This window comes from Mytilus galloprovincialis, chromosome 4 (genome assembly GCF_965363235.1).
Source record: "Mytilus galloprovincialis chromosome 4, xbMytGall1.hap1.1, whole genome shotgun sequence".
Classification (NCBI taxonomy): Eukaryota; Metazoa; Mollusca; class Bivalvia; order Mytilida; family Mytilidae; genus Mytilus; species Mytilus galloprovincialis.
In genome coordinates, this window is record NC_134841.1 from 66,343,494 (window position 1) to 66,370,101 (window position 26,608).

General features: G+C 31.8%; 2 protein-coding genes across 2 annotated transcripts in view; one reads left to right on the forward strand and one right to left on the reverse strand.

Moving 5' to 3' along the window:
* Nucleotides 1-13,543, reverse strand: LOC143072746 (nondiscriminating glutamyl-tRNA synthetase EARS2, mitochondrial-like). The gene is made up of 2 exons (XM_076247841.1): nucleotides 13,447-13,543; nucleotides 1-1,665 (listed from the first exon to the last, which is right to left on the reverse strand). Exon 2 carries the CDS (start codon nucleotides 1,622-1,624, stop codon nucleotides 41-43), a length of 1,584 nt encoding a protein of 527 aa, XP_076103956.1. The 5' UTR covers nucleotides 1,625-1,665; nucleotides 13,447-13,543; the 3' UTR covers nucleotides 1-40.
* The window catches only part of LOC143072745 (vacuolar protein sorting-associated protein 45-like), a 15,102-nt gene continuing 2,014 nt past the window's right edge, over nucleotides 13,521-26,608 (forward strand). Inside the window, exons 1-13 of the mRNA XM_076247839.1 lie at nucleotides 13,521-13,688; nucleotides 14,986-15,181; nucleotides 16,115-16,194; nucleotides 16,752-16,820; nucleotides 17,474-17,611; nucleotides 18,369-18,479; nucleotides 19,842-19,976; nucleotides 21,751-21,861; nucleotides 22,708-22,875; nucleotides 23,329-23,487; nucleotides 24,263-24,370; nucleotides 25,162-25,283; nucleotides 25,872-26,003. Of these exons, the coding sequence (XP_076103954.1) occupies nucleotides 13,596-13,688; nucleotides 14,986-15,181; nucleotides 16,115-16,194; nucleotides 16,752-16,820; nucleotides 17,474-17,611; nucleotides 18,369-18,479; nucleotides 19,842-19,976; nucleotides 21,751-21,861; nucleotides 22,708-22,875; nucleotides 23,329-23,487; nucleotides 24,263-24,370; nucleotides 25,162-25,283; nucleotides 25,872-26,003 (1,622 nt within the window). The 5' untranslated portion in view covers nucleotides 13,521-13,595. The remainder of the gene's footprint in view (nucleotides 13,689-14,985; nucleotides 15,182-16,114; nucleotides 16,195-16,751; nucleotides 16,821-17,473; nucleotides 17,612-18,368; nucleotides 18,480-19,841; nucleotides 19,977-21,750; nucleotides 21,862-22,707; nucleotides 22,876-23,328; nucleotides 23,488-24,262; nucleotides 24,371-25,161; nucleotides 25,284-25,871; nucleotides 26,004-26,608) is intronic.

Genomic DNA, 26,608 nt, shown 5'->3' on the forward strand with positions numbered 1-26,608 from the left:
ACTGGAACTTTTCAAACATTCACTGAACAAACAAGTAAGATTAGCTTTCAGTTCTAGTTCTTGATGATTCCTTCTTTTCACAAATACAACTTGCATGTTTAAGTCTTTCTAAAGTTTTTGATTTTCCGAGCACTGTCATGATCTCTCCAACAGACGGACCTTCCTTCAATCCTGATAAACACAATCTTAAAAATTTCATGTATGGAGCAAATTTAACCTTCATACGTTTTGCATTCTTTTTCATTTCAGACCCAACACTGGATTCATCAAATGTGTCCATATTTTTGACGCATTCTATACATGACTGTAAAACTTCCCAAGGATTAGGAATATCTACATTTGAAATATCGATCTTATCAGGCTTAAGCCATAAGAACTCAAAATCACTGCCAGCTAGTTCATCCAAGCGGCTAATTCTGTTTTGACACCAACACATTATCTGCTCCAAGTATTCATTTGACAAATCATCTAAAGAAATGTTTCCAGAATACTTACTCATAACTATTTTTCTAATTTGTTCAGTTAGTTCATTCATTTCCCCATCAGCTATTTTTCTCTGAATAAACAACTGATTTAGTCTATCTAAATGTGCTGGATCAAGTCTACCAGATGATCTCTTCACTGTACTTATATCGAAATTTTTAACCAACTCGTCAAGTTTCAGAACCTCGTTATCTCCCTTTGTAAATCCACCTCCTGGAAGAGTGATATAGTTTAATAATGCGTCTGAATAATATCCCAACTTCATAAAATGTTCGACATGTATATCTCCCTGGCGTTTGGATAATTTTGTTCCATCGTTATTCATTATGAGTGGTAAGTGAGCATATTTTGGTGGTGTCCAACCAAATGCTTGGTATATCATTAAATGTTTTGGAGTTGATAGCTGCCATTCTACTCCTCGTAAAACATGAGTAATTTTCATAAGATAGTCATCCACAACATTTGCAAAATGGTAGGTAGGATAATTGTCAGTTTTCATTAGGACTGGATCCCCCTCGTTTTCGGTTAAATCAATTTCTATAGGTCCATATATCAAATCTTCAAAAGGTTCAGCGAGTTGTACAAGTTTTAATCTGACTACATATGGTGTCCCTTGCTGTAATTTGTCTTGCCTTTCTTCATCTGATAGATGGCGACACTTGCCATCATACCTAGGAGTTTCCCTATTTCTCAATGCTTCTTTCTTCAGCAAATCTAAACGTTTTTGGCTGCAAAAGCATTTGTAAGCAGTACCATTCTCCAACAAAGTCTCAATATATTTTTGGTACAAGTAAAGCCTTTCTGACTGTACATATGGTCCACAATCTCCACCCGAAAATGGACCTTCATCTGGATGAACAGAAGCCCACTGAAGAATATTACACAAGTTTTCTACAGCCCCTGACACTTTCCTGGTCTGGTCAGTATCCTCAATTCTTAGAATAAACTTGCCATTGTTAGCCTTTGCAAATAAAAAATTGTATAATGCAGTTCGTAATGATCCAAGATGAAGTTGACCAGTAGGAGAGGGAGCAAATCTTACTCTAACACAATTAACTGACTGTGATACATGAAAACATCTCAACATAGTCCACCTATTAAAATGTTTAAAACGACTATAGAAACGCTTCATAAGAACCATTGCTGTTATATTCTCTTTGTTTCTTCAAACAACTTAATCACCTGAAAAGACATAAATTAAACTTAATATAAATACATACATTGTATACTATTGCAGAGTATGTTAAATAATCTTTCTTTACTCATAGATATAATAGCCATGGCTATTAAATCTATGATTTACTGAACATGTGAAATCATTCATTCTTTGTGAATACTATTTTTTTGGTTTGAGGAGCATTTGTGTGTATTTCTTTGCCATGTTCATGATGTTTGCATGTTTGAATTTGTGGTTACAGCAATATCCATAAAATACACAAATATTGATATCCTGTGGATGATCGTGGATGATAATTAATCTACATTGGAACATTATAACTGTTACAGTCTGCACCAAAAACTTTTTTAACTACTAGTCCGAAGACCGGGGTCAGACCTATAATCCGACAGTCCCATAATCTGACAGACCGATAGTCCGACAGTCCTTTAATCCGACAGCCCGATAGTCCGACAGTCCTATAATCCGACAGCCCGACGCACGGTCACTTGTCTCTGAAAAGTATGCCTATATAGACATGGAACGTTTGTAAATTGGTATATTTTTTCACACAGAAAATTAACAAATCAGTCAGTATGACGTCTTGTACAGGACCGCAACAATCCCATACGAATCGGAAATGAACGGAATCCTGGTCCGTTCACCTTAAAACATGATCGCTCTCATTCAAATTCGCCCCTTTCACTTTCACACCCTTCACGTTCTTACCAAAAGTCTGTTTGCATCCTATACGTTTGCTTTTGTTTATTATGAAAACAATGATAAACATAATTATAGCAATACTATTACTGCCCAATTAATATACTAACCAAAACTCGATTTTTTTTCATTATTTCATAATAAATTGACATTCTAAAAACATTTGTTTGTGTTGATGGTTTGGTTAGAGACTTGCAATGACTATATATTTTTTTCATTGTTTCAAATTAAGAGGCATTCTGGCAACAGTTTTGTGTTGAATAAATCTAAATCATGGTTTGGTTAGTGTATTTGTATTGCTATAAAAAAAAATCATTGTTTCTTAATAAAGTGCCTTTCTTATTCCGTGCTGTCATTTTTAAAACTTCAGCACTGCAGTCATAGGTCTTAACCGCTATATATCTGCTTTTTCTGCGTACTGTCTTCATGTCATTGCCATTCTTCATTCCAATCTTTTTTACATAATTGGTGTCATGTCGTGATGATTCTATGACTAGGGATGCTCAGGTCCTTATAATAATTTACATATATGTGTTATCCTTTATCAGCAAAGAGTTCAGGTTTTGGCAATCAGTAAACCAAAAAAATACTAGATAGTACAGCGGTTTATATTGCCATACAAGCTAGAGCAATGATAAGGTATTATAAATAGACGCAATTTAAGTTAAGATTTCACTCCAAATCATTAACTATGAAACTGTTCTGAAAGTGGTTTTGCATCTTGACTGAAATTTGAGATAATGACACTATTCCTAGTTTATCAAAACTAATTGCTCGTTTTAGAAAACAAAAGAAAAGATAAAAAAAAAGTATTGATACTTCTATGTTATTCTATCAGAAGTTGTCGTTTCATATCTTCGGGGCGAAACCCCTCAGATATAAAAGCATACATCTAATACTTGTGACATATCACATTCAACCAGTTTATATGTTACATCTTGGAACAGTATATGTGCTCCTGGTTACATGCATGCGCTTGCACATGTACAAAATGTATGTAAACAGACATTCTCGTTATCAACATCGACATGATGATGTAAGTAATCTTATATTAATTGTTCAAACAAGAAGGGGGTCAAGAAGGGATTTGATTTACAAATGTATATCCCATTTCGATGCATTCCACTTTATAAAATTTTAAACACTGCTCGGCTAATACGCTTTTAAGAAGAAAATCATCCTTTGCAGCAGCACGACTTCGTGTCGGACCATCAGATTGTCGGATTAATGGACTGTCAGACTATCGGACTGTCGGACTATCGGACTGTCAGACTATTGGACTGTCGGACTATCGGACTGTCGGACTACTGGACTGTCAGAATTTCGGGGTGTCGGATTATAGCTACGCTCCCCCGAAGACCAATATTCTGACATTTTTTCTTATTGGACCAAACAAAATTTTGCAAAAACTGACTAGTCTGAATGAAATTTTACTAGTCTGGGGCATTGGACTAGTGGCTAACCTTGCAGACTGCTGTTATAAGGACAATCTTCAATCTTTTTGATCTAAACTAAAACTGGAAATCTTTCAGTCTGTTATTTAACCTGGCCTATGTATTTGTACATGTATCATGTATAGTAGTCAGAGTAATCTCGGACTACATGTATAGGTTAGTTTGAGATTGTTCTGTTGTCCAATTATTTGTTATTCTACGGACATGACTGATCGAGATTAAAAACCAGAGGGCTCAAATATCTTATATCATGTATAATACTGGTATTATAATTAGCTTAACCCTGTCATAATAACAAATACAAATACAAATATTTTATTGGCACAAACTCAATTACAACAAGAAGTAATTGTAACAGGATGCTGTTACGAAGTCTCCCAAACAAAGCTCCCATAACTCGCCATTCATATGTTCAATTGATTTGATTTTTTGTCCCAAGAATATATATGGCTTACGAGTAGGGATCTCCACCATTTACAAGTATTCAAACAGGAGGGGGTGGTGGTGACCCCCCAGGGAAGTTACCTACATTTCATTTGATTTGTTTTATTGTCCCCTACAAGAATATATATGGTTTTAGGGTGGGGATCTGGACCGTTTACAAGATAATAGCACATTCTCAAATTGAACAGGGTGGGGCGACCCCCAGGAACTTCCCTTTAATTTCATTTCATTTGTTTTATTGTCCCCTACAAGAATATATATGGTTTAGGGGTGGGGATGTTGACCGTTCACAAGTTTTCAAACAAGAGGGGGTGGGGTGACCCCCTCCAGACTTCCCTTTTATTTCATTTCATTTGTTTTATTGTCCCCTACAAGAATATATATGGTTTAGGGGTGGGGATCTGGACCGCTTAAAAGATAATAGTACATTCTCAAATTGAACGGGGTGGGGGTGACCCCCAGGAACTTCCATTTAATTTCATGTGATTTGTTTTATTGTCCCATACAAGAATATGTATGGTTTAGGGGTGGGGATGTTGACCGTTTCCAAGTTTTCAAACAAGAGGGGGTGGGGTGACCCCCTAGGCACTTCCCTCTTATTTCATTTCATTTGTTTTATTGTCCCCTACAAGAATATATATGGTTTAGGGGTGGGGATGTTGACCGTTTACAAGTTTTCAAACAAGAGGGGGTGGGGTGACCCCCCAGGGACTTCCCTTTAACTTCATTTCATTTGTTTTATTGTCCCCTACAAGAATATATATGGTTTAGGGGTGGGGATCTGGACCATTTACAAGATAATAGCACATTATGAAATTGAACGGGGTGGGGATGACCCCAAGGGACCTCCCTTTAATTGCATTTGATTTGTTTTATTGTCCCAATCAGGAATATATATGGTTTAGGGGTGGGGATCTGGATCGGTTACAAGATATAAGCATATTCTCAAATTGAAGGGGGTGGGGATGAACTCCCAGGGACTCCCCTATATTTCATGTGATTTGTTTTATTGTCCTATAATCATTTCTGAAGACTGCATGTATCTACCACTTACAGTTTTCAAGTTGAGGATTTCTTTTTGTCGAGTATCAAGTATCAGGTTATGAAAAGTGAGTATCGAGTATCAAAAAGCAAGTAGCGAGTTATAAAAGTGAGTAGCGAGTAACAAAAAGCGAGTAGCGAGTTATAAAAAGCGAGTAGCGAGTTATAAAAAGTGAGTAGCGAGTAACAAAAAGCAAGTAGCGAGTTATAAAAAGTGAGTAGCGAGTAACAAAAAGCGAGTAGCAAGTTATAAAAAGCGAGTAGCGAGTTATAAAAAGTGAGTAGCGAGTTATAAAAAGTGAGTATCGAGTAACAAAAAGCGAGTAGCGAGTTATAAAAAGTGAGTATCGAGCTATAAAAAGTGAGTAGCGAGTAACAAAAAGCAAAAATGTTAACATGCAAAACACTTATCATGTTATTTCAAAATGATATATTCTCAGTGGATTGAGTCAAAGCACATATATATTTGAGGGGAAATTGTCTTGAAATAGGGCACTTCCATGAAGCCTCTTCATAGAATAGAAGTAGGTAGCGCAAACCAGTGCTTTGAGTATTTTTTTTTCTATCTTTTTTGTCTTATTTCCTGTATTGTGCTATTAAAGAAAACTTAATCCTAAGTAACTCTAAAAATAACTTTTAGAAACAATAACAATACATATATTTACTAAGAGGAATCTGTTATATGTCCTTCTCTTGAATACTGCTTAAAGTTAAGTTTTATGTAAGGCCTTATTGAAATGTCAAATGCGTCGCTAAACTTTTTTATGGAGATAGTTCATGCTTTCAGCTTGAACAATTAAGTCACTCATTTATTGTCACATTCTCATTCATAAATGTGGGAGAGTACATGTAGCCTCCAAATTTTGATTTATTAACCTAAATGTACAAAGGAGTAGGTCCAGTAAGACCCCTTTTCGGCCCCAAAATATAGCAGTTTTACAGAATTGTTAAAATGTAAACTTTTAGTTATTTATTGGATAGTAGAATGGTTCTGCTACATAAATATGGGCTGTTTTTGACAATACAATGCACATATATTGGGTACTAGAACCAATAAGTCATGCTAAATTACTGAAATCTTCACAATTCCAGCATTTTAGTTAAATTTTAGACAGTTTCCGTGTAAAACGAAAGTGGCCGCATTCGTGTTCATCCAAAATATTGAAATGGAAGTTGTATTTGATGATAATACATAACATATATAAAGGTTGAGGATGAACACGGTTGCGGCCACTTTCGTTTTTGACAAAAACCATCTGAAAAGTGACGTTTTTTCGCATATTTGGTTGATTTTTCATATTTGAGCTTGAATCGAATCGGTTTTTTTTTACTAAATAAGTTAAAATCTTTCACATAAATCAATTGAATCATATGAAATAGACACTCAAGTGTTTAAAAAGTGGTCAAAATCTTTCGTCAAATGAAACTGACATTTGAGGCCAAAATCGGTCCTTACCGGACCTACTCCTTTTGCGGAGTAAGAGGTATAAATGGACCCTAAGCGATCTTGTAATGAAAACAAAAAGTTACATTAGTGGTGGTCATCAGAGGTATAAATGGACTCTAAGCGATCTTGTAATGAAAACAAAAAGTTACATTAGTGGTGTTCATCATCTCAAAATCATTTTGTATTCAATATTCAACTGTTTGTATGTAGATTCTCTCTCTCTCTATAAGATGAATATTTAATAATTTCTTGGAGAATTTCTTTCTCTAAACATTATTCTTTCATCTTGATGCAGCATGCTTTGCATTTTTACAAATTTTTGCATAAATCTTTGTAGATTCTGCTTTAATTTATACTCAATTTCTCTCAAACTATTAGGCTGATTAAAACAAAACTTGGCAGTATTGCTTGTTAATTTAGTGAATAAATTGAGTGAAATACATGTATAACGAAAAACGAAACCCGTTATGGGTTGCTGCCCCCGAATTAGTAATTTTAAGGAAATTTTGCAGATTTTGGTTATTATCTTGAATATTATTATAGATAAAAAATGGTCAGTGGATCCCTCAAGGAGTTAATCCCCAATTTTTGTAAATTTTTAGAAAATATTTTCCACTGTAATTATTTGGCCAAGTTCATTATAGAGATAATTGTAGAAACAACAATGTTCAGTAATTAAAGATCTAAAAACACATCACCAAAACACAATTTTGTCATGAATTTATCTGTGTCCATTGTTTGATATGCACATAGACCAAGGTGAGCGACACAGGCTCTTTAGAGCCTCTAGTTTCTTTATCTGCATAGTATCGCCTATTCTAGACGATCCGGTACATAGTAAATTTGCTGGTTGGTCCTTTTTATACGACCGCAAAATTTGAAAAATTTTTCGTCGTATATTGCTATCACGTTGGCGTCGTCGTCGTCGTCGTCGGCGGCGTCGTCGTCGTCGTCCGAATACTTTTAGTTTTCGCACTCTAACTTTAGTAAAAGTGAATAGAAATCTATGAAATTTTAACACAAGGTTTATGACCACAAAAGGAAGGTTGGGATTGATTTTGGGAGTTTTAGTCCCAACATTTTAGGAATTAGGGGCCAAAAAGGGCCCAAATAAGCATTTTCTTGGTTTTCGCAATATAACTTTAGTTTAAGTAAATAGAAATCTATGAAATTTTGACATAAGGTTTATGACCACAAAAGAAAGGTTGGGATTGATTTTGGGAGTTTTGGTTCCAACAGTTTAGGAATTAGGGGCCAAAAAAGGGCCCAAATAAGCATTATTCTTGGTTTTCGCACAATAACTTTAGTTTAAGTAAATAGAAATCAATGAAATTTTAACACAAGGTTTATGACCACAAAAGGAAGGTTGGGATTGATTTTTGGAGTTGAGGTCACAACAGTTTATGAACTAGGGGCCAAAAAGGGGCCCAAATAAGCATTATTTTTTGGTTTTTGCACCATAACTTTAGTATAAGTAAATAGAAATCTATGAAAGTTAAACACAAGGTTTATGACCATAAAAGGAAGGTTGGGTTTGATTTTGGGAGTTTTGGTCCTTACAGTTTAGGAATAAGGGGCCCAAAGGGTCCAAAATTGAACTTTGTGTGATTTCATCAAAAATTGAATAATTGGGTTTCTTTGATATGCCGAATCTAACTATGTATGTAGATTCTTAAATTTTGGTCCCGTTTTCAAATTGGTCTACATTAAGATCCAAAGGGTCCAAAATTAAACTTAGTTTGATTTTAACAAAAATTGAATCCTTGGGGTTCTTTGATATGCTGAATTTAAAAATGTACTTAGATTTTTAATTATTGGCCTAGTTTTCAAGTTGGTCCAAATGGGGGTCCAAAATTAAACTTTGTTTGATTTCATCAAAAATTGAATAAATGGGTTCTTTGATATGCCAAATCTTACTGTGTATGTAGATTCTTAATTTTTGGTCCAGTTTTCAAATTGGTCTACATTAAGGTCCAAAGGGTCCAAAATTAAACTAAGTTTGATTTTAACAAAAATTAAATTCTTGGGCTTATTTGATATGCTTTATCTAAATATGTACTTTGATTTTTGATTATGGGCCCAGTTTTCAAGTTGGTCCAAATCAGGATTCCATATCAAGTATTGTGCAATAGCAAGAAATTTTCAATTGCACAGTATTGCACAATAGCAAGAAATATCTAATTGCACAATATTGTGCAATAGCAATTAATTTTCAATTGGAGTTATCTTTCTTTGTATAGAATAGTAGTTGATAATATATGTTGGAAATTTGCCAGACATGACTATGATGTCATTTTCTATTTTTATTTGCCAATAACTTTATGTAAATAACTTCATTGGAAATTTGCCAATATAAAATGTTGCTGATGAAGTTTTTTTTATTGTTTTATACAATAAACAATGTATATTCACTTTTACTACCAACCAATCTTTACCATTCAGTGATAACAAGCACTTTATTTTACATTTTAATATTTTATGATGTATTTAAAAGAGTAGTTATTGTTGCAAACTCCATTAGAAATTTGACTTGATATCAGTTTTGGAAAAAAGGGAAACGGGGATGTGAAAAAAGGGGGGTGGGGGTAAATTTTTCTCATTTCAGATTTCATAAATAAAAAGAAAATTTCTTCAAACACTTTTTTGAGAGGATTAATATTCAACAGCATAGTGAATTGCTAAAAGTCAAAAACAAACTTTTAAGTTCATTAGACCACATTCATTCTATGTCAGAAACCTATGCTGTGTCAACTATTTAATTTTAGATTTAAAAAGTTTGAAGAAGAAATCTTTAATTGTAAAATTTGTATCACGCTTGAATGTTTTGTCCATACTTGCCCCAACTGTTCAGGGTTCGACCTCTGCGGTCGTATAAAGCTGCACCCTGCGGAGCACCTGGTTATAGATGTTTTCGTGTATTTCAGCGATTATTCTTTTATACTGGATATTATACTGAATAAAATTAATTCGTTAGTTGTTAGTAATAGAGTTAATAAACAAACTTGGCCTTTTGAATATCTAAGTACAAGTAGTTCACTGACTTTTAACATATATGTAATATATGTGCAAAATAACCTTCTCCTAGATCAACAACAAATAACATAGTTCTATCTATTTATAAATACATTTTGTAGAACAATAAACAAAATTGAATCCTTATGAAAATAAGGAGATGTGGTATGATTGCCAATCATAAACAACTACTAAGATCCAAATGAAGTGGATGTAAGCAATTATACAAAATCGTAGTCCTTCAACAATTTGAAAAAACCCAAACCCTCTGAATGGTCAGCTATAAATGTATGATACTATAAATGCTTTTTTATAACAATACCATAACGCTTTTAGTTTGGAGATGAATTAAAATTGAAAATGGGAATGGGGAATGTGTCAAAGAGACAACAACCCGACCAAAGAACAGACAACAGCAGAAGGTCACAAACAGGACTTCAATGCAGAGAGAAATTCACACACCCGGAGGCGTCCTTCAGCTGGCCCCTAAACAAATATATATATATACTAGTTCAATGATAATGAACACTATACTCAACTCCAAATTGTACACAAGAAACTAAAATCAAAAAGAATACAAGTCTAATTAGTATTCTTCTTGACATGCTAGTGTTTTGTAATTGAAACAACATAACTCTGGGGAGGACAGACTTTAATTTCAATTTGTATATTTGTGTTTAAATGAAAGATTTTTCATAATTACACTTTGTATTTTTATGAATAAATTTACAAATTAGCTAATTATGGGAATATTCATCAAAGCGTTTAGTAATAATTCAGGAAACCGTTTAGTAATAATTCAGGAAACATACTATATCTGTATTAGTTTTGTTAAAAAATGCATATTAATATTGGATCTGCAACACTTTCCGGTCATCTATACTTAGATCATGAACAATTCAGATCAGATTAAACAACACCCAGATTTAAATACGAAATCATCAATGTTAAAACAAATATGAACAAGAAGTAATTGTAACAGGATGCTGTTACGAAGTCTCCCAAACAAAGCTCCCATATTCTTTTGATTTGTTTAATTGTCCCATACAACAATATACATGGTTTAGGGGTGGGGATCTTGACCCTTTACAAGTTTTCAAACAAGGGGGTGGGTGACCCCAGGAAAGTCCCTTCAATTTCATTTGATTTGTTGTATTGTCCCCTACAAGAATAAAGTAACAAGAGACAACAAAAATCATAGGCTCCTTGCTTGGAACAGGTAAGTTAGGTAACCGTATATATATTTAGGGAGGTTAAACGTATGTGCAGGATCCGTTCCCTTCCTCCATGTCCTCTGACCTAGTACAGTGGCGTTACAGCACAACATAAGAACAACCAAGTAAAACTCGGGCGAGAACAGCTTTTAAGTTTTAACTCATCGGGTCGATACTAAGCAAACTATAAACAAATAATCAGGTTAGATGACAGAATAAAAACATTTATCCTGATTAAGAGCGATTTATAAATATAAAGTAAAACGACTATCCTTTGCAATGAATTCATATATAATAGCAATGTATCAAATTGTATTGAAATATTTCAAAAGTTAATTGAAAGCCTTAGGCAGCAACCATTTGATTTTCTGGGGGGGGGGGGGGGGGGGTTGGCTATGTGTTTTTTTGGAAAAAACGTTTGTTTCCAGGTTTTGGTGAAGAAATAAAATTTGTTTTGGACCCTGAGAAAAAAAAATGTTTGTTTCACCCTCAGCTGCCACTATATGTAATGCTAAAATTGAAAGGAAAAAAAAATGTTTTCGGGTCATCGCTAAAAAAATAGATTGTTCTTCTAAACTGAAAACAAATCAAATGGTTGCTGCCTTAAGAATTAGTAAGTAATGAAAAGGGAAACAAGTCATTTGTTTAAATAATAATCTTTACAAACATATAAATGATAGCTTTTGTTACTCGATACTCACTTTTTATAACTCGATACTCACTTTTTTTAACTCGATACTCACTTTTTATAACTCGATACTTGCTTTTTGTTACTCGCCACTCACTATTTATAACTCGATACTCACTTTTTGTTACTCGCTACTCACTTTTTATAACTCGCTACTTGCTTTTTGTTACTCGCTACTCATTTTTTATAACTCGCTACTCACTTTTTGTTACTCGCTACTCACTTTTTGTTACTCGCTACTCACTTTTTATAACTCGCTACTCACTTTTTATTACTCGCTACTCACTTTTTGTTACTCGCTACTCACTTTTTATAACTCGCTACTCACTTTTTATAACTCGCTACTCACTTTTTATAACTCGCTACTCACTTTTTATAACTTGATACTCGCTTTTTGCAACTTGATACTTGCTACTCGACTAAAAGTAAATCTCCCAAAATAGCCCTTAATAGACCCCAATGCACAAACGAAAGATTGATGGCTCACCTAGACATATTAGTCTACCATTTTACGAAATCCTAAGTCAATCTGACAAGCGGTTTTGGAGAAACGCTGCGGACAAGTTCATTTTTTAAAGTGGCGGAAGAGGAAGAGGAAGAGGAAGAGGAAGAAGAAGAATAATAAAAATAATAAGAACTGACCAAAAACAATAAGTCTCCAAACTTTGTTTGGGAGACTTAATAATTGGCAACGGCCCATACAACTAGTATGCTAATAGTAATGATGCAGCAATAGACAACTTTCCAGTTCTATGCATTTCCGTCAAAAACTTTGGTTTTAGTGAACGGCATTTGTGCGTTTTGGGGCGTCGTCACTTCCGTTTCAATATTGAGCGAGTGGTTGGAAAATTATAAATCTATATTGTACGAATTATTCAGCAAATTAAATTCTCAAAATTGACAATCAGCACTGCTGTCATTAGGGAATTGTCATTAAGTACCTACAGAACAACCATTATTTCTAGTTTATCCTGCACAATGACGATCACTTAAACGCTTGATGAACGTAAATAGTGCAGGGATACAGGCGATCCCCTCTATCTGGTAAATGACGTCATAAAGGCGCGCATAATTGATGAGTTTTTGTCGGTGACGTATGAACTAGAAAGTGGTCTATTAAACAATACTACATAGCATATCATTGTGCACATTTCGAACAATGAAATGTGCAGTTATAAATATCAATATATATAGGTTAATTTGTAAGAATAGACTACTGACATAAGTATATTGTATGTTATAGCTTCAAATTGTTCATATTACTTATTTATAAGGACATTTTTCCTTAATTCAAATGATTGATTAATAAAAGATGATATTAATCTAAGTGTTTTTCTACACTTGTTATTAAGTAATAGTTTGATATATTCATCCTCAGTTTTAGATTGTTTGTCATAATTTTTAAAATAGGACAATTTTAATATAACAGAATAATGTACCTCAACAAAGCCAGAAACCTTAAGTCATCAGACTGGTCAAGACAGGTCATGTTTACCCATCTTGGATGTTTTTATTTATTTGGAGAAGTTGGTATTTATGACAGGTCCTTTATACTTTATGTTAAATTAATTCAAAATGCAGATGTTCTAACAAAAAAACTCAGGATGTAACTGTTTTAGAGTTTGAAATACATGTAATTTGTGATGAAACCTGTCTATTCTTAATTTTTTGGGTTGCTGTCTCATCACTAAATACTGCAGAGATATAAGTCATCACCCATTTATTCATTTTTTGGTGGGATTCAGCCTTGGGGTAGGGGGTCATGTGTTTTTAATCTTTTTATTTACCTGATCTGTACCAACACATTTCAATTTCGGATAATCAAGCCTCATCCGGTCGGTTCTAATTTTAGAATAGTTATTCAGCTTCCGGTGTACAAAAAGTCAAAACTGTCAAAAATTTTCATTTTTATTGTGGTACTATATAAACAGAGAAAATGAATGTTATTTTAGCTATAAAGCAGTATATCAGTAAAATGATTGAAGACAGTGGCCCTGGAATGAAAGTTTTGCTGATGGATAAAGACACTGTGAGTAAATCAACAACAAATGTAGACAGATCACAGGTGTTATTCAGTAGGGTTTTTTTAAATGATTGATGGGAATAAAATATATGACGTTTAAAAGAACAATAAGTTTGACATTATTTGGAATGAATAGGTCTCAATAGTAAGATTCTGAAATCCCTCTGCCAGAAGGTCCTGATGTCACAAAATTGATATTATTATCATGTTTATAGTTCGCCAAATAATTATTGATATTTTTTTGCAACAGATTCACATGAACATGTACAAAGAATGGTCTGTTTTTTGTTATAAATTTAACATGTGTAATATTACAAATGAATATAACTATGGAATGTTTATTGGAATCTAAATAAGAAGCAGCATTACATGAAGTAACCAAGAATGTGATAATACATATGTGGTAGTGTGGATTTTTATCATATTAATCATTTATATATTTTATATGTTTTATAGGTTCTTCTTCTTCTTCTTTAAGTTTCTAGCGATCCTTCAATTATTGAAGATTTTTTGCCGGGCGTCGACTATAAAATTATAAAAGTTATTCCGAGACACCATTAATTATATTCTTTCATTTGCAGATTTTACTATCAGTACTCACTGTTCATTAGAGTTTATAGTTTTTCTTAAGCTTGTATTCTGATGGGTTTATAGAGCCTTGCCCCCAGTTTTGGTGGTAGTTTTGAAAACAGTAATGGAGGATTGATGTCTTTGTTGTGATCTTGGTACATTTATATTCGTATGTTTTGATGCACTTTGTGCTCATAGACTTTATATTGTGTCTGATTAGTAGTTCCATAAGTTCTATGGATTAGTATAGTGATGGAATTCATTCCGGAACAGGACATCATGACTTTATATGAACCATATTTGATGTGAACCGCAGGCTCTGTTACCATTACTGTAGAAGTATGAAGATCGATACTGTTAGTATTAGTTAGACTGTCGATGTTAGTTATTAAACTCAGTTCCACAGACTGGGTTAATAATTATATGATTACATCATTGTTAAATAAAGAACCCTAGACTAAGATGAAATGGACTTGTTATTATTTGACTGTCCAGAAATCACCTTTTACACATACAGAACACTTAAACTTAAAGTATATTAAAATGTTTCTCCACAGTCGCCTGAAGATTTCATAATTATAGCGAAAAAATGGGGGAAATAAAATATTTCCCCCATTGTTTCGCTATACATATGAAATCTTCAGGCGACTGTGGTTTCTCTCAATTAAAGTCATTACCAGTACCGTTCTGGACACAATTACCATGACTACTTTTATGTATTTGATTTTTACAGACCAGCATTGTCAGTATGGTTTATGCACAGTCAGAAATTCTACAGAAAGAAGTATACTTATTTGAAAGATTAGACTCTGCAGGCAGGGAAACCATGAAGCATTTGAAATGTATTGCTTTTGTTAGACCAACCAAAGAAAATGTAGAACTATTAGCACAAGAGCTAAGAATGTCTAAATATGGTTTATATTATATTTGTAAGTAATTTCAGTGCAGGTAATAATAATAAAAAAAAAAAAAAAAAATCTTTATTTGCAAAACAGACAAAAACCAATTTAGGTTATGGCAAATACAAAACAAACATGATGCAAATAATAGTTCTAAATTAAGATAATTGGTTAATATATATTTATCAAAATACAGACCTATAACCATGATAACCTTTTCAAACTTCATGAAAACAAATGCCAAAATAAAAAAAATCATATTTGCCTAGGCTAACTTTAAATTCAATGAAATAGTTTAATTTAACTACAAAATTGAAAAATTGTATAAATGAGAAATATGCCAATTTCATTGTCAAAGTTTGTCTAACATTTTTTCTAATAAACACTTTACACCTCTAACGTAAATAGAGAAAAACAAATTCTGAACATTTTTAATGTTAAAAAAATATTCTACAATAACCCACATACTTAATAGCCATATATAATTTTCCAATTCAAATGACACACATGAGTACAAATATATAATTCCATATTATATTGTATTGGACCATTACTATAACAAAGCTCCAGCTTATTTGAAATGAAACACGTGAGGATATATTGCCAATAACTAAGTCATGTACATTTTATGTAATATGTAATCTGTAATCATGGGGAATTATAAAGTTTTATCAAACAATACAAAACAGAATAGGAAAAGGTACCAAAGTGTAAAATATTTTAATGTACTACAGTACATTGTACAAATGTATATTGACTTTATGCTATATTTCAAATATTGAAAATGATCATATATACAACACAATCAAATTAAACTTGATTTATGGATTAATGTTGATATTTTTTTTTATACTTTTCCTTTCAATATCGAATTTAAACTGTTCTGATACAAAAAATATCATGTTATAAAATACGATTTTACAGCTATTGACAGTGAAAATAAAATAACTTTTATTGTTTCAGATTTTAGTAATGTAATAAGCAAACAAGATGTCAAAGTATTAGCTGAGGCAGATGACCAAGAGGTTGTGAGGGAAGTTCAGGTAAAGAAGGTCAACAATATTGTGTTATAAACAAAATATTAAATATTTCAAAGCAAACAATATTTCAGTTGCAAAAGTGAGAAAATACTTTCGGTATAGGTACTGGATTTTCAGGCTGTCCAAATGAAAATATTACCAAAACCTTTTCAAAAACACTTATTACAGTAGACCAGATTTGATTAGTTACAGGTATATCTACTTAAATATTTTATCAGTTTGGCGTGGGATAATTAGGTATCAATTACTTATTAAAATTTCTTTAAATTTTTACCTTTTTGGAGCAGATTATGACAATAATATAGGAAGCAAAACAAAGAAATCTAATGAATTTTTATTGATATTTGGACCTATAAACAAGACTTGAACAAGCAAATTTCTGAAAACCTCAAAAATTAATATCCATAAAGAAAAACTAACTTTCCAAGTAGTTCATGCCACAAAGTATAAAAACACAATTGGTTATATCTGACTTTTGTCATTGGAATCATGTAACTATGTTTAGTAGACATGCATTGAAGATAAAATTTGCTTAGAATGTATATATTATTGTATTGCAGGAATTTTTTGGAGACTATGTTGCTGTCAGTCCACATTTATTTACCTTAAATATTAACGGATGTTGTCAGGTTTGTAAATTTAAAAACATTATAAATGATGTATTTAGTTGATTTAGTCAAATTAAAAATTTACCAAAAAGTGTCCACTAGAAGCAAGAATGTAAATCTTAGATGAAATATTGTCTTATTGGCAAGCATACCCCATCTCCTTATTTTTATATAAATGTTAGTTTTAAGAAAATTATTTACTGCTGAACCTGCTTCAATGTCAAAACTTTAAAATTTCATGACAAAGCAAGCACAGATTTGGGGGTAGACATTCAAAACTTAGCATGCAGTTAAAATTTATGAGAATCAGCTTATACTGAAAGGTGAATTATTGCGAAACAGTTGTTAGGAAATCTTCCTATCATGTGGGTCTCATTGGGGTCTAAGCATGACGCGTGAAAGTCAAATTATTGTGTCGTGAAAACAGGAAATGAGGTCTAGCGGGACCCGGGAAATGACAAAAAAATGAGAATTGCTTACGTACATAGTGTAAGCGGGAAACGGGAATCTGACAAAACAGTAAGCGGGATCCGGGATCGAAACTCCCCAATGAGACCCCCTATCATGAACATAAAATCAAAAGGTTGATAACATAAAGGTATATAAAAAGCTTATGCAGGCAATGGTAAAATATAACTTGTCAATCATGGAAAAAAAAAATATTTATGATTTAGGGTCTGAATTGGTCAACAGATTCACTAGCTAGAAGTACACAGGGTTTAACATCAGTACTGTTGTCACTGAAGAAATGTCCAATGATAAGATACCAGAATTCATCAGAAACAGCCAGACGACTTGCTGAGAGTGTCAGGGTAAGTCTAAATCAGAACTATTTGAACATACAAATATTCAGTATGATTGCCAAGGAGACAACTGTCAACCAGATACACAATTACCAAATGTCGTTCTAGTTACCAACTGTAGGTCAATATATGGTCACCAAAAATGAACAAATTTCATACCACACAGCAAGCTATTAAAGGCCTCAAAATGACAAATGTAAAACATAGAAGCTTATTGTTTAGTGAGAATCCCTTATCCCCCTTTTCATTGCCATAATAGCGCATGTAATTTCCTGTGTTCCGTCAGACTTGGTTTCCCATTTTTATGCTTAATTATTCGACTTTCACATGTAATGCTTAATAAAAATCTGCTAATCCTGTGTCACACTTAGATCTCTATGATACATTGATACCCACCACCAAGTGAGACCATTTACAAAATTTGTATTCACCAACACGAGGGGTACTACTAGTGGAACAGGAGAAGTATACACTTCTGGAGCACTTTTTGGTGTGGGGTTCTTGTTGCTCAGACTTTGTATTCACCAACACGAGGGGTACTACTAGTGGAACAGGAGAAGTATATATATATATACACTTCTGGAGCACCTTTTGGTGTGGGGTTCTTGTTGCTCAGAATTTACTATGTATTGAATTGTGGACTTGTCTTTTTATTATTATAGTTTTTTGTACTGGTGTTGTCAGGTTATCTTTGACATTTAGTTTTTAATATACCTCTTTGTTATATTCCAATAATTATCAAAATAACAATTTTTCTTTATTTCAGCAAACAATCAATAAAGAAGCAGCATTATTTGAGTTCAGGAAGACCGATGTAGCCCCTATATTGTTAATACTTGATAGGAGAGATGATGCTGTTACTCCTATTCTGAATCAGGTACCAGACATTAGTCAAAGATTAAGAAATCTGTTTAATCTACTTAAGGTGGTACCAAACACCTTGACTTAAATTAATTTGGCTTATTTAATTTGATAAAATTTTGACAAAATATTTACTTTGAACCTTTAACAAAAATAATAAAACTTAAAAAAAAACTTGAACCACACACTTTTTTCTGAAAAATTTCATTGGATATATAGCATTTTGACAAACACTAATTTTGATCATTGAGAAGCTTAATATTTCCTTTAAACGTTTTGCTGGTTTTATAGATTTATCTCCCTGTAGTGTTAGTTACCACCTTAAGGTTTCCTTTTTATCAGATAAAAATGATCATGAATGCTATAATATTTCTTATTTAGTATTGCTAATGAGCTTTATGGACTATTTTTATGTTTTTTCTAACCAGTTGAAGTTTGATTTACTTTTTCAGTTTGATATTTGTCATGTCTTTGTTAACGTGTGTTAATGTTATTAAAGATAAATTAAATTAGCAACAACAAAACTTTGGACTTACAAAAAAAATGCAAAGTAGAACAAACAAAGAAATGCAAATCTTTTCAATAACTTTTGTGTCTTATGTATGCTGCTAGCCTTACTATATGTAACACCTAAAAATTAAAACATAAATAGTTTATATGTAACTACATGTATCAATGAGGGCCTGATGGGTTATTTGTGTTCTTTGTGATCGCTAGTGTGATCCGTTTTTCTACAGATTTTTTTTTTATATTTTCGTGATCCATGATCATGGAAATTTATTTTCTGTGAATCGTGATTGATAAAAAAATCAACTCGTGAATCGTGATGAGACCGCCATCAGGCCCCGCATCAATATGAAGTTAAACTTAAAGGCAATATTTTTCATATAATTTTCCCTATTGCCACTAAATACTGCATATTACATGCATCTTTCTAAAATATTTCAATTACCACAACTTTAATTGTATACATGTTATACATGTATGATGTACCTATAATTTTTTTTAAAAAGCATGATTTATACAGAATATATTTATTTTGTACTTAATAAAAAAATTCTGCAGTATAAGTTTTAGATTGTTTTAATGTAATTTTTGCAGATCACTCAAAAAGAAGGAAAAATTTTGCCGGCTTATTATTTCAAAATCATAAGAGAAACAGATTCCACCACCAAATCTCGTGTAATACGATATTTATCCACTCTCGACAGTTAAATTTTAAATATTTAAAACGCTCAGCAAGCCTCAAGTTTAAATTTGAAAATATAACTGTCTTGAGTGGATAAATATCGTATCACACTCGATGCAGTGGAAGAATCTATATTCATCATGCTTATACATTTTGTAAAATAGAATATATGTGATATTTTTTTTAAAGTGGACATACCAAGCCATGGTACATGAGTTGATAGGTATTGCTAATAGCAGAATAAACCTCAGTAATGTTCCTGGTATAAGTAAAGAACTACAGGAAGTTGTTCTGTCTCCTGAACATGATGAATTTTATGCAAATGTAAGTACAATTAGTTTTCTCAATTAAATTGATTCATATTTTTTTCATTTTAATATACAATATAAGTTTTTCTAATTACTGAAAATTCAGAAATTATTGCGATGTTTTTTATTATTGCGAAAAATGCGACATGGTTATAATAGCAATAATTTTAACCTCTAATTTTGATATTTTTTACATGAATTAAACAGGATTTTTCTCAATATCTCAAAAATTAACATTGCATTTTGATCTAAAATGAAAAAATCGCAATAATTTCTGAATTTACAGTGTAAAAATCTGTATGTTTGCATATAATTGCTAACATTCATTTCATTTAATCTATAGTGGATAGTTGTTTCATTGGCAATCAGTATGCATATCCACATAATGTCTTTTTTTTTCAAAAACATTGTATAATGACATATATACTATTGTTAATTATACATGCTCATTTTGATTTAGCTATAGTTTGGAGTATTCATAACATTGTAGATTTGCAAAATGATATTTAACATTAACATAATTTTCTACAATCTGTTTACTGTGGATTTATTATTATTTCTTATGGAGCAAAAATACTGCAATCTGATTGGTTGACTACCCCGGTGTAAATAACACTCCACCCTTGTTCACCCGGGATAAATAAAATTTGGCAAAATTTTTTAAAAAATTAAATTTTGCCAAAAAGAAATAAAAAATTAAATTTTCAAAAAATATAGAAAAAAAATAAAAATTTAGAAAAAAAATAATAAGAAGAAAATGCTAAAAAAAAAAAAAAAAAAATTTTTTAAAATATTTTTTTTTTTTTTTGTAAACTCAAAAGAATACAAAAATTTTCAGAATTTTTCCAAAAATAAAGTAAAAAGTATTTGACAATGTGCAGCAACATGGACATTGAAATAATATTACGCTGGAAGTTTTTCATTACCATTTTTACAATTTTACATCCTGGTTTCAAAATGAGTAAAGGAATTGTTCATAAGAAATAAATTCGTTATCTTGGTGTAATCAAGGGTGTACGGAATTTTACACCGTTGTTGAAAATTCATACACCCGTTCGGCTGCGCCTCAGGGTGTATGAATTTTCAACAACGGTGTAAAATTCTGTACACCCCTGATTACACCAAGATAACTAATATTATTCATTGGATACCAATTTTCGTGTGTTTTGTGGGTACAGAAGAACCACGAATTCAAATGTTCAACGAATAATTATAGATTATCTGTGTTCATCTCAACTCGATTGATTTTCTCGCTTGAGCCAGGATGGCGAAAGCGAGAAAGGCAATCGAGTTGAGATGAACAATGATAATCTTTTTATCGCTATTTTACCTATGACGTCGTTGCCAATTTCATGTCAATTTCGTTAGCAAAGCCACGTGCATGCTTAGTTTCTAGCGATAATTTTCCATCTCAAGCGAGTAGCATGATATGAAAATTATCTCAAAATAAGATCAAAGGAAAAATGCACAAAATAGTGATAACAAATTTTATATAAACTTTATATACAGAGAATGTTAAACCACAAAATCAAATATCCACGAAAAGGCAAGTTTTCCTCAATCCACGAAAACTGATATCCGGGAAAATAAATCCACACAATATGAATACCAGTACACTTCTAAAGCTTGATGAAAATAGTCAACAAAGTAATGACAATACTCTACTTCTTTGTGTGTCTTGTAAGTGATAAAGTAGTCTTTTATAGTATGATTGACTTAAAAGTAATAAAAACTTTTGTCATATCTTGTAACTTTTTATTTGATGTATTTTTTTTTATTTGTCTTTTCAGAACATGTATAGTAATTTTGGTGAAATTGGAAACAACATTAAAGACCTAATGGATGAGTTCCAAACTAAATCTAAAAGTCATGAAAAAATAGAATCTATCAGTGATATGAAGGTTTGTTTAGAATGTATTTATGTATACAGCGGATGGTGTTTAAAAGCAAATTGTCATATTTGAGGTTTTCTAAAAAAAAGGATTTGGTTTACTACATCATGAGTTATGTTTGCTTTTCCTTTCATGCACAATAGCGAAAAGATTAAAAAAGATGTTGTTATTAAATTTCAATCAATCAAAAGTCATAACAAGCTCAATGTTCATAAAAAGAAAATAAATATAAAAAAGAAGATGTGGTATGATTGCCAATGAGACAACTATCCACAAAAGACCAAAATGACACAGACATTAACAACTATAGGTCACCGTATGACCTTCAACGATGAGCAAAGCCCATACCGCATAGTCAGCTATAAAAGTCCCAGATAAGAAAATGTAAAACAATTCAAACGAGAAAACTAACGGCCTTATTTATGTAAAAAAATGAACGAAAAACAAATATCTGCTGTTGTTTTTTTTCTATGGTCGGGTTGTTGTCTCTTTGGCACATTCCCCATTTCCATTTTCAATTTTATGTAACACATAAACAAACGACAACCACTGAATTACAGGCTCCTGACTTGGGACAGGCACTTCATAAATAATGTGGCGGGGTTAAACAGTAAATGTTTGTAAAAGGCTTAAATCAGTTGAAATTTACAGAATCAGTTTTCAAAGATTAAATATTTTTTCCAGATTTGATATTTTTATTAAGAAATGGAGTTTAGATTCATAGATGGTGGGTGTTTCAGAATTTTTTAAGTAATTAGTGGTGGAAATTAATTGTCTGTACATTGTGTTTTATAGAAATATTCACTTAGCCAGAAAAATATACAAAACTAACCCGTATTGGTTTTCATTTTCCAGCAATTTTTAGAACAATATCCACAATTTAAGAAAATGTCTGGAACAGTATCCAAGCATGTCACAGTTGTAGGAGAGTTATCTAGACTTACAAACAAACATCATCTACTAGAAGTCTCTGAACTAGAGCAAGATATAGTCTGTCAAGGAGACCACTCAGCAATATTACAGGTAAATCTTAGAACTAGATTAATCATGGGTTGAATCACATGGGTTGAAAAGAAATATGGTCACTAAGATTTCTTTGGAGAATATAGAGTTTCTGATACATATATGGGAGATTTCTGATCCACAAAGCAGACTGACACAAAAACCTATTTACCTTGCTGTAACATTTCTGAACTTGATTTTGAAATGTCTTATCATATACAATTTTATTTGATATAAGTTTGTTTCCCAAACACATTAATTGTTTGTTTTTAAACTTTTTTTTTAATTACAAAATTTGTTTCAAATATTTGAAAATAATGAAACTGAGACTAAATAAATATGATAACTGTAAATTCAGAAATTATTGCATGCATTTTTATTGCCATTTTGTCATTTTAGACTAAAATGCAATTAAGTTTGCAATATTGCGAAAAATCCTTTTTATGAGTGTTTAATTTGAATGTTTTTTTACAGAGAATCAAAACTTTAATAGCTTCTGAGAAAATTCAGCATATAGATATGTTACGTTTAGTTATGTTGTATGCTCTGAGATACGAAAGCCATAGTAACAATGATGTATCAGGATTAGTTGATGCTTTGCGGAAGAGGGGTGTCAGTGACAGACTTAGAATGGTAAACATTATATAATTTAAAAAGCTGTATTAATAACATGTACTTTACAATGTATGTTATGTTTAAATCATTTTTAAAAGTTGTTAAAATTTTAGCTTTTAAAAAAAAATCAAAATCAATCAGAACATCTTTTTGTGCCAGAAAATTAGGTATAACAGGATAAAAACTAAGTAATTAATTATCTAAACACATGAATTTGAAAAAGTGGGAATACAGTATCATGTTTGAGCAATGACAGTTGAGTCAACAATGCATTACGTTTGTGATGAAGTCAGTTTAAGTGGAAGCACTACTAGTAGTGTAATGAAACTTAGTATGCAGTTGTATTAGCACATCTCATTGCCATGGAGAAATAATTGGACAGCTCCTTAGTCATGGTCTATTGTCTTCGAAACTTTTGCTTTATAGTATACATGTGAAAGTTTGTGATTAGTTCACTTTTAACTACTAGTGGTAGATCAATTGTATTTGATATGAAATTATAATAGCATTTGCACATCCCATTTCCATGGAAATTATTAGGTTGTACCTGCTCAGTCAATGTCTGTCAACTTTGAAACTTTTGCATAAGGATAATTAACCAGAATACTTTTTCTTTTGAGTTTTTGAATTTAAACATTGTTTGTTTTAGCTATTTGATATAATTAAAAAATGACCTGCATATACAGTCAATAAGGTGACCAGAATTGACCAGGAGGAGGTAACTATGATGAAGTTCACAAATAACTTTCACAAGATACCATAAATCAAATGGTTGATAAATTTTGTTTTGTAGATGGTTCATGCTGTGTTAGATTATGGAGGGAAGAAGTCCCGAGGAAGTGATTTGTTTGGTAACCAGGACATTGTTTCTTTAACAAAGAAATTTTTTAAAGGTGTTAAGGTAAAACATATCAATATTAGAAAATAAGATGTTATTTAAGGAAGAGACTATTTTACATGTAAAAGCAACACATTTTATATATATATGAAACTTTCACAATGGTCTGTTTAGCATTAACTGCAGTGCAATAAAGAATTTATTACACTAACTTTTTTCTGAATTTAAATTAAGATAGAGAAAAGTGATTAATCTTTAAAGCTATATGTTGTCTGCTCTTTGGTCAAGTTGTTGCCCCTTTGAAATATTCCTCATTTCCGTTCTAAATTTTATGAGAGAAACACGAATTTCATTGAAATTGTCAGATACCCTGCAGGTATTTACCTACCCTATATTCTTCTGAATGTGACAGTATATCACAAAAACATCTTTTATAACAGAATAATCCAATAAGATTTTACTTTCCAGCAAAAAATCACAATGACATCTATAACATTAAATCTACAAAAACAACCATAAAGTTTAAAATGCAAGAAATACAAGATTATTGTATGCGTAAAGACTGTTTCAGAGAGAATGGAGGGTAGTAACAAAATATTAATTTGTATATCAAACCTTTAGCACTATGCATATATATGTCCTTGTCATTTTGGTCTTTTGTGGATAGTTGTCTCATTGGCAATCATACCACATCTTCTTTTTTTTATATATAAATTGTTATGATAAATAGTAGTTTTTGTTCTTCTTCCTTCTTTCCTATATTACAAACATTATCTTATAATGAAGGTCTGTCAGGATATGTTAATGTTAAAATATTAAGTTCAGTCGTTAAAAAATCTTTTACCATTTTGCAGGGTGTGGAGAACGTTTATACACAACATAAGCCTTTGTTATACAGCTTGTTAGACCAATTGATAAAGGGCAAACTAAAAGAAGGAGCTTATCCCTACTTAGGAGTCAGTCAGCTGAAAGACAGGTAAACTTTATGTTATAAATGTTTTTGACTGTTTAGGGGTAAAATGGAGAAGACAATTGATATACATTGTATCTGCTTTGAAATAAGAAAATGTAAACATCCGTGTGAATAAATCAATATGCAAACAAATTCTTCATTTATAAAATACAAAAAAAAAAATCTATGAAGGATAAAGACTACCGTCTTTTGGTATGTATAGTGCGCATTTGTGTATAGTGCACACCCCCTTTGTGGTCCAAGAAACAAGAGAAAAAAAAAATATTTCCCTTAGAAATGTAAATTCTATGGAAAAAATGAATAGTAAGTGCTTTCATGTGTACAATTCTTGCCAGATATTTATTTATGAAATTTATATCAAAGGTTCATATCAGCAATGTCTTGGATAAATTTGAAAATCAGTGCCTATCAACTGGGTCAGAATGCACAATTTATTTCCAGTATTCAATAATGGTAGATTTGTAATCCGTTTTTCTGTACATAGCTTGTTTTAAAGCTAAAATATTTTTACAGATGTGTTTAAATTTTCATAGTACCAAGTGAGATTAAACTGCAAAATAAAAAAATTTCAAAACTTTATTTCTATTTCAGACCACAAGATATAATTGTTTTTGTAATTGGTGGAACAACCTTTGAAGAAGCTTTAGCTATACATACTCTTAACAGGAGTAGTCCAGGGATTCGTATCATAATTGGCGGCACAACAGTTCATAATTTCAAGAGGTAAAATATTAGTAGTAAATCAGGCTGTTATAACTTTTCTAGTTTTTACTTTCAGATGTTGAAATGCATATTTCAGACCTGATTATGTTAACTTTAATATAGAACCCAATGATATAGTTTGCATTGAAATGATGTTTTAACAATTTTTAAGTGTATAGAAAAAGACACATAAACAGAAAAACTTTATTCAAAGATGTACATCATTTTGTCATGTTTTCAATTTAAGATACACAACCTTTTTAAGTAACTGGAAGTTCTATTACACAAGAATTGTCGCACAATTCGCCTTTTCTTAATCTAGATGACAATGGGCAATCTCATTGTTTGTACATCAAAATGAAAATAACATCCTTCATTGGTTGAATTTCCATCGTTAATTATGTTTCAAACCAATCACAACAATTTAGTGTACGCTTTTGAAAATATTACCCAGAATGCATTAGATTCTGAAATGTTGAATTGTGTGATATCTGATGTCAGATATGTTATTTATGCCATCATTCCATCTTTATGTTCTCATTCATTCCTCAACCAAACATAAATTATTTAATCCTTATACACAACACTTAGGCAAATAAATGGAAATACAACTGTATATCATTTTG